Source organism: Chaetodon auriga, chromosome 18 (assembly GCF_051107435.1).
Source record: "Chaetodon auriga isolate fChaAug3 chromosome 18, fChaAug3.hap1, whole genome shotgun sequence".
Taxonomy (NCBI): domain Eukaryota; kingdom Metazoa; phylum Chordata; class Actinopteri; order Chaetodontiformes; family Chaetodontidae; genus Chaetodon; species Chaetodon auriga.
This window is the reverse complement of record NC_135091.1, coordinates 7264952-7274605: the sequence shown is the minus strand read 5'-3', so window position 1 is coordinate 7274605 and position 9654 is coordinate 7264952. Positions and strand designations below refer to the sequence as shown.

Here is a 9654-nt window from a genome sequence, read left to right as displayed (position 1 = left end):
TTAGCTACGAAGCATGTGAAATATAAGCTACAGCATTAAAGTGCTTCTGAAAACAAGCATGCATCAGTCACGACAATCCAACTCCGAGTTTCAGATTTTTCTTATCCTTCCTGTCCAGCGAAAACCACGTATGTCCAAATGGTGGCGATTAAAAATCTACAGCAGTACAATGAAACATGCACATGAACGCAGCAGTAAAACACGGACAGTGACCATTTTACTGCAGAATGAGTACTTTTACTTTTGACAGAAGTATTTTTCACTTAGAACACTTAAGCAAGGGTTTGAATGCAGGACTTTTACTTGTAGTGGAGTATTTTTACTTTGTGGTATTGCTACTTTTACAGAAGATTGAGTACTTCTTCCACCACTGAAGATGAGTACTTTTACTTGAGGTGCATTTTGATGATAATACTTCTGTACTTTTCTGTAAGATTGTGAATGTAGGACTAAGAGGGACTTTTACTTGCAGTGAAGTTTTTTTTTTTTTTTTTTTTTGAGTACTTCCTCTTCCACTGCAGCTCAACTATGACACATACAACCCAGTAAATGAAGAGAGCACTCAGTGTTTTGCAATGAGGGTTAAACTGGGATACACGCAGTATTTTGTGAGATGGGAGGGAGAGGGGAGAGACAGAGAGAGAGAGAGACAGGGGTGGATGGACGGGCGGAGGGGGAGGACTCCTCGGAGGGAGGGGTGGTGCTGAATGAACAGCTCCGCGGCTCATAAAGTAATCAGACAGCTTCTCTGCTCCGTACGAGCAGCACCAGCCATGAGCCAGCCGAGCTCCCCGTCCTCCAGACCCGCGCCGACACTCCGCCCGTCCCCCTGACACACCACCATGAAGAGGCAAAACGTGAGGACCCTCGCCCTCATCATCTGCACCTTCACCTACCTGATCGTCGGCGCCGCGATCTTCGACTTGCTGGAATCCCAGAAGGAGACGAGCCAGAGGCGGGAGCTGGACCTGCGGAAAGCGGAGCTGCTCAAGACGTTCAACTTGTCCACGGAGGACTTTGACGAGCTGGAGAAGGTGGTGCTGCAGCTGAAGCCGCACAAAGCCGGGGTGCAGTGGAAATTCGCCGGCTCGTTTTACTTCGCCATCACTGTGATCACGACCATAGGTAAGACAGCATCAGCCCATCACCTGTGCGAAGTTTGGCTGTTATTCTGCTGCGGGGGGAAAGTTCTTGTACCGGATCATACGTCGGTTTCTGTTGAAATTACAAGCATGCTGTTTTGAAAGAGACTGACGAGGATTACTGTCACAGTACCACAAAAACCGACGGTTTAAAATAAATACTTTAAAGGAACATCAGAGTATTATATGAGTAATAACCAGAGAGGGAGGATACTTCTTATTAAGTACAACAGGTGACATCACAAATGCAACTATTACGACTGTGCAGTGATGAGGAAGTATCCTGATAGATGCTTACTAAAATATTAGACATTTACTAAAGTAGCAATACTGCAATATAAAATACTCCATTACAAATGAAAGTTCTGGGTTGAAAATTTAACTAGTGTGCACACGTTATTATCAAAATATACTATGTAAGTACTCATAATGCAGACGGTTTTATTCTTCTGATGGATTCATATTTTACTGCAGATTTGCTGCAGCAGTTGGTCCATTTGCAGGTACTTTTAACAGTTTTATATACCTGGCTATTTTAAGTGATAACTATGCTTCTTATTTTACAAGATCATGGTATCTGTGTAAAATCTGCTCAAAGTAGTAACTGCAGCTGTCAGATGAAGTTAGAAAAGGAATAGCAAGTGCAGTATTTTCCTGTGAAATGTGGTGGAGTAGAAGTATAAAGAAGCATGGCATAGAAATACTTATGTAAAATACAAGTACCTCAGTTCTTACTTAAGTCCAGCACTTAAGTGGATCCACTGCTGCTGAGGACAAAACATGCTTATAGGTACAGAACACAAAGTGATGAGTAATGAATGAGTATTATATTAAATAGAACAGGTGTTTTAAGGTATTTATACTATTAAAAGAATGCCCCATAAAGTCTTAGAGGAGCTTCCTTAAAATCCTTATTTACAGGATTATCATGTGATTATTGTAATGAGGGTACAGACGGTTAAAAATACCATTAATTAGATAGTTGTATGTGAATACTTGGCGTCACAGACACCAGTGTTTCATCAGCGTGAGGTGTTGGTGGCAGCTTGAAACCACATTACTGCAGAATAAACATTGTGTGTGTTGCTTCCCACAGACTGACCCTTTTCTTAACTGAACACTGAGAAAAATGTGGTTTATGCACTTTTATTTTTGTTTACACTTTTAATGTAATTAGCTTCAAAGTCAAATCTGTAGAAGCCAACGGAGGGATGATTAAGGACTCTCCAAATATGAAATGCTGCTGCTCATAACTGAAGGTTGCCATTAGAGAAGACGCTCCAGGAAACTTAAGTTATGAGACATTCATTTGCCTCCTCTCTCGTGTTCTTGCTCATTATTCCTGCTCCAAAAGGCCCTACATCAACACAAGGCTCCCAGCTCTTTACTCACTTTATTACACAGCCTCCGACATTAGCCTCTCAGCTTTTTGCATAACACTCTGCTTGTAAATACGACTCCAAGCTTAACTTTATTTAAATTTTAAATGAAACAGGAAAGAACAGGATTCATGAGCTGTTCGACCTGGAAATGAGACTCGACAGTCAACTGGCTCCGATTGGTTGTTTTCTTTCGGGTGGATTATTGCATTTGCCATGTGGAGCACTAGGAGGTGCCAGAGGAACCAAATTTTTTCATCTGTCATCTATCTCATGTACTGCTGTCAGGATGTAGTGACAGATTCAGCAAAAATGGCTAAAAGTACTTTTAATAAAAGTTTCCCACTGAGCCTTTAAAACAATGCTGCATAACTTTTACCCAACAGCGACCACTGTGGTCACAACTGGTAATTACACGATGATTGCACATTGAATTTCTCTTAAATCAGTTACTTTGAAAACGGTATGTTACTATGTGACATCTAACCATTAGGGCCTTAAAGTTAAGAATTGTACTGATTATTGCAAATATTAGCTCACATTAGCCACCAAAAGCTACTGGTCATACCAGACCAAATGAGGCCGTAGTGGAGAAACACCTGAGCGCATTGAATTGAGAAATGGTGCATTTAATGGCTTATAATTTCATTTGTAAGAGTTGTTCTTACAAGAGTCACACAGTCCCTCCTTCACATCTTCTTTTCATTTGTTTAGAAGTCGTCCTTATCACCATCTCCTATCTGAGCCTTCCTCTGGTATTTAGTGACCGGGCCAGTTGTCAGTGGTGACCTGTGACTTGTAACCCTATCAGATGCAGGCAACTAATTGCACACTAACCCAACCCGGGTGTCTGTAACCGCATTCTGTAATTGTGAGCCCAGTGGCTGCTACAAACACAGTGATTGGCGTTTCAGCCTGCCATCAAGTATTAATGACAACACCAGACCCTCGCTGTTCCATTGGCCTCCTGGTACACAACATTAACACTGTAGGTACCGTACTGTGTGCACAGTATCACGCAGCCATGACTTACAGTGAAGTCCAAATACCAAGGTGACACATTTCATTTGTTACGATGCCAAATCTCAGCTAAAACTGTGATTCATGTCAGTTTTTCATAACGACGAAAGAGCCTCTGACACCAACTGGACTATAAAAATAGACGTGAACCTCTTACTTCCTGTCATATTCTTTGAAATTATAATTAAAGTCATTTCAGGAATGAGGACTCAGGACAGTCAGATCCAACACAGGACACCCCCAAGGACCAGAGCGCTGGAGCTGATGTGAAAACAGCGCTCTGTCTGTGAAAAAATCAAGTTTATTGAAAGAGTAAAACAGGCAACGAGTCGGTCTGAAGCCAGCTGTTTTAAAATACTGTAACAAACAGCCTGTTGATTGTATATCTAAATAGACTAAATATACAATCCAGTTCACATTTGTAAACTGCACAACAGGCAGTGGAAAACAGCTAACACACGACAAGATCTGGCCCCAGCATGCTCTACTAATAATTAAACATAAGTGAAGAAGGGAGGAGAAGCTGCAATCAGTAATCAGTCATCACTTTCCACAAAGGAAAGGGGAGGCGGAGGGCAGGGTGTCCATTTACTCGCCAACTGTGGGGGGGGGGGGAGAAAGGTTGAAGCAACGTGAGAAACACCACAAGAGGGGAAAAAAATGAGCTTTGGGTGAGCAGTCGCTCTCAAGATGGTGGGAGATTGGGAGAGCTGGTGAAGCGGCTGTGATAAAAGTCTCGGGCTGAAGGCGGGCGCTCCTTGTGGGGACAAGCGCTGTCACCCACCTCCGGGGGGGGGGGGGGGCACGTGCCACGTCAGTGTTTATGTGACCGCGGCACTCACCGCCCGTGCTGCAGTTCAAGGTCATCCAGAGCACGTAGAGGACAAACACACAGCATGAAAAGACTTTCTTAGTAATAAGACGTGTCTCAGATCCTCCGTGTGTTATCTGATGGGCTGCGTGACATCTGATAACGGCAGGAACGTGTGGCTGTTCTTCTCGGGCAGCTGGCTTGTGTGTTTTAGTCTTTGGGTGACATGCAATATGATATCATGGTATGTTTACACAAGCTCATTCAAAGACTCAGTTAACCTAAATTACACACACACACACACACACACACAATGGTCTTTCATCACTTTTGGGGACATTACATAGACCACTAGCCCTGATCCACATTAATTTCCCGGGGACTTACCCGAACCGTAAATAGATCCATAACCACTACTTGCCTAACCCTAAAGGTACAGACACAGTTATTCATTTTCTGTAGAGAGCAGGACATCCGGCCACGTGGTGGGTGATGGACCCTTCATGGACCCTCCAGCCGAAGCTGTCAGCGGTTCAGTGTATTCAGATGCATCCTCCCAGTTTCTGTGTGTCTGTACCTTAACTTAACCTTAACTTAACCATAACCCAAGTCTTCACCCTGAAGTTTAATGATTTACATTACGGGGACTTGTGTTTTGTCCCCATAAGGAACACGAATCCCCACAATGTGACTGTGTAAACAGATTTATGTCCTTACAATGTGAGTGATGTATGTTTACACACACACACACACACACACACACGCAGAGCTCATATTTACTCTGTCGCTTCTGGGAGTATTGAGCCATGCAGAAAGTTTTGATTTTGTTTGGCCAGGTTTTTAAATTTCTCTTTCTACCTCAATGCACTGGAGGTGAATGGAATTTCATTTGTGGTGCTCACAACACTGAAGAATAACATGAGCACTTTTTTTTTTTTTTTTTTTTTCCAGAAACAGACCTTCTTCTGACTGGTTGTGATTGCAACTGCTTTCTTGAAATTTAAGTCCCTGTAGAATCTGTTGCGGTCAAGTTTCCCGAACAATTCATATTGGATGATTGTGCACACTCATCAAGTGCTGTCCAGCGCCAACGTTCAACGCTGAGTGTGGCCTTTTTGCAAGAAGGCAGAAAGTAAGGGTGGAGCGGTCAGGGTGGTGTAGCACGTCTGCATGAGATGAGTTCATGCCCTTTTACAAACATGCAATTAACCACGATAATTGTCTGACATTAACTAAGCCTCTTACTAACCTTGCCATACCTTAACAATACATTTAACTTACCAGAACCGCAATTGTTCCCTACTTTTAACTGTACTGTGATTGCCAGGAAACATGTTGTCCAGTGTTGATGTTTGCGTGGCAATAGGCTTGTTTTACTCGTGTGGACTCGGTTCACCCTGGTTTAGACATGAAGAAATCTCTGTTATATCTAGTCGTGTCTCGTGGCGTCTCGCCAAGCAGACGGTTTTGAATTTATTTATCTCTGAGATTTCTGTCTTCACCCCAGTTCAATGGCAGTTAATGGAATTTTGTTTGTGGTGCTCGCGGCATTGAAAAATTGCAATCATCCCAGGCCTTGCTGTGAAAGTTTTCATCAGAAATGCTTTCCCTCGAAAAATAGTCCTTAACAAAAAGTGAGTTCTGTGGATTATCCATCTTAATAAGGACACTGAAAGTGTGCTGAAGGGCAGTTTTTCAGATAAGATTCACCTACATTGTATTTAGGCAGAAAGAGTTATATAACACAAACAAAACTGGGCAAATAAAACCAAAATAGTTAGAAATCACCAGAAGTTAATGAGACAATGTGTGCCCTTTAGTCTAATATCTAATCTCTGAAGTCATTAATCTTCCTCTTAGGCTCATAAACCAAACTCTTTTTTTTTTTTTAAGGAACAGGACCATTTAAAGTCACCATATGGTTGTAGTTAGAAAAAAACATTCCTTCAAAATCACCTGCTTTGCTTGGATTTTTATTATTGTTGAATCACCTCTTGTTAAATAGTTTTTGTTCAAAGATCATTTGGCTGTTTGCCTCTTGATTCGGTAGACATGAGCTCAGCGTCTCGCTCATCGTCTGCAGTCTATGAACAGATTATCGAGTCTGTTCTAGAGAGAGGGAGTGAATACAAATGCGTTCAGGGCGTGCAATCTGTACAGGTCGCTGTAATCTCAAAAGATAGCATCCAGTCAGTGTTAAAGCCTCAGACTGGTGGGGGAAATCGGCTGGGTGGTTTGCAGGCTCGTCTCAGAGAGCTGAAGCCCTTCCAGCTCTGGTTTAGCTGCTCTGTCACCACCAGTACATCACTTGTTTATGTGCCGGTGAAGTGTGAAGTACATTAGTGTATGAATGTGAAGCCTGCTGTCCCTGAAAAACAGCAGGCGTGCTCAGCAAATCCTCTCTGGGTCAGTGAACCTAACGTTTCCATATGTGTGCGAACAATGAATAAAATATCTGATCATTTTTCGATTTTCATTTGCTGATGTAGACTCTGACTTAGCGCCAGGCGCGAATGCATCCTCGGCAGGGCACATCCTGAATTATTAATGGTAATTTCTGACATTAGTATCATCATTATTATTCAGTCATCTTAAGAGGTTAGTTCACTAAGTGGTTCAGCGCCCAAGGACTATAACTCTGACCAGCTATTCCACACGGGCACCTATCAGCAGCAGAAAGAGGGAGATGGATAGTCGGGCACTTCTCACAGGAGAGGTGGGAGAGAAAAGAGGAAAAAGTGGAAATAAGATAAATATACAGCTGTAATACACGTCTATGGAAACAGCACCAAGCCATTTAGTGATATATTAGCAGCAGCAGTGAGACGATAGAAGTGCCTCTATGGGGTTTCTGAGGCGCTTCAGATCATTTCTTAGTCAAAGAAGAGGGAGCTAATACTTTTTTATTGGACTGCAATCTGTAAAAAATCTCAACATGTAGATTAGGGTTGTGCGATATGACAGTAAAACGTATATCATGTGACAATATTATGCTCTATCATTTATTTCATTCTTCCGCACGGCACGAATGCAGGCAGGAAATTTTCATGAAGGCAGCACCAACAAACATGGAGGAGGTCACCATTATCCACACTAAACCTCAGCATTGTCATTGTGAGCATGTTGCCATGCTAACATTTCCATTTCGCTCACAGCACCACTGTACCTAATTACAGCCTCGCAGAGCTCCTAGCACGACTTTAGACTCTTGTTTTCTTAAGTTCCCTGTGCAGTTTGTTGTGGTGCTCCATGATGAAGACCAGAGCTTGGCTACTCATTGAGGTTTTTATGTTCATTTGAACTAGCCAGGAAATACAACAGGCTTACTCTCACAGTGCAACTTCTCAAAACTCAGTCTTGAAAATTGCTCAAATACTGTTGAAATTGTGAAAAGGCTTCATGCGGCCTTTACAGAACGAATGGTTTAGAGTCAACCAGAGAGGTTTCAGTTTGCAGTTTAATTGAATTGGGGGTGAGTCGATCCCGGTTCTGCTGTGGAGCTGCTGCTGTTTTAAGTGATTTTGGGAGATAAGCTAACTGTAACTCTCCCTGGTGCTTGCGTAAAAGGGCCCCAAAACAGCAAATTACCTTGCATAACCCAGTGTCATGCTCTGCAGTGAGGCGCTGCCCTCCTCGCTCATCATGCAGACACACTGAGATGTAATGTGACATTGAGCTGTTTGCAAAAAAAAAAAGAAGCATTTTTCACACAAAGAAAAGAAAGATGGCATTGTAATTGGTGCCAGTGTATTACTAAAATTACACAACAGACTTTACAGGTTTTCAGGTCCCAAGGTCACACGAGAAACGGTGCGTGACATATCCGTGCGTTAGCAAAATGTTAATTAGCATTGGACTCCAGGTCTTTGAGTCAGCGCTGCCACGGGTTTGTCACTGAAAACTTAAGGAGCTGAAAGGATGACTAAGCTCTCTTTGTTTGAGTCGCCCAGCTCTGTGTCACTAAGGTTACGAGAAGATTACCGACTTCAAAACAAAGGCAGTTATAAGTGTGCGGCTGAATAAGACACACTGGTTATGGCAGGAGAGGAGGTCAGGGAGGGAGGTATCCACAAAAAGTTGAAAGAGAAATATCACCACATAAAAGCATCTCTGTAGGTTGTTCTGTGGCTCTTCAGAAGTTATTTAAAATAGCTCTGAACAAGTTGCCATGTTGGCAGGCCTGGATAAATGTACTGTAATGACAGTAAATGTCACTGCACACAGCATGCACATACAGAAGGGATCACAGAGGTCAAGTGGTCCAGTTGTGTTGATAAGTCAGCTTCTCTCTGCACAGAGCGCTAATCCACTGCTTTTCAGGACACTTGTTCCCACCAGTTTTGGCTCGTGACCCTTGAGAGTCAACTCACAAGCCCATATTAAAGGTTGCACACTGTATTTCCATGAGACGTGAGCACTTCAAGTATGAAAGTAGAGATTATTTGAAATAATCTTAGCTCCCTCTAACCAACCAAAATAATTTATTTTGGTTGGTTAGAGGGAGAACTATGAGACTGACCTCCCAGGAAGAATGACCGCATCACATATGTTTGTGTTCAAGTAAAAAGCCTTGGAGTGGCCATAGTAAATATGATGAGAAAAAAGGAGGACGTCAGGTGATATTATGGGACGTCCACAGAGGGATGAGGTCGGGGTGGTTAATAAAACATCAGAGATTAACACAGGAGACTGCTGTCTCAAACAGGCTCAGTTTTTAAAGCATGACCTTGAGTTTCCAGTCCTGAATCACATGGTTATTATTGTACCCATGACGTCGAAGGTCCTTAACAAAGTGGTAGTTTTAACCCAAACCATTACGTTCCCCTAAACCTTCCCCTAAAAGTCATTGTTGTGCCTAAACCTAACCAAACCTCCACCAGACTGTTGTCACTTCATGACACAGATTCACGTTTCACCAAAGATTTGTGACGGTTTTGGAAGACACAGACAAACGATGTTGTCCTGCAGATATTGGAGTCAGATCAGAAAATGCTTCTATGTGTTGTTTAAAACCACATATAGTTTCATTAAGAGGACATGTTGAAAACTACCTGACAAGAAAAACTGAAAAAGAGACATTTCTTAACTCGTTAACCCCCAGGTCGATCTTGTGGCCCCTTGTGTTTGCTCTCACTTTTCCTCTGGTCCATTTGGTCAAGTTAATCAATACATTACAGTTCCATAATCTCATCTATATGTCCAGAAGTTAAGATCTGTTTGGATGCTAACAATAAAAAACAATATGTCATTTAATGGTGGGTGAAAAGGTGAGAAATGAGACAATAAACAATCATCCCAGTAA

General features: G+C 42.4%; 1 protein-coding gene across 1 annotated transcript in view; it reads left to right on the top strand.

Annotated features, from left to right (window-relative positions):
• Positions 1-737: 737 nt before the first annotated feature.
• Positions 738-9654, top strand: part of kcnk3a (potassium channel, subfamily K, member 3a) — a 31592-nt gene continuing 22675 nt past the window's right edge. Inside the window, exon 1 of the mRNA XM_076755557.1 lies at positions 738-1125. Within this exon, the coding sequence (XP_076611672.1) occupies positions 843-1125 (283 nt within the window). The 5' untranslated portion in view covers positions 738-842. The remainder of the gene's footprint in view (positions 1126-9654) is intronic.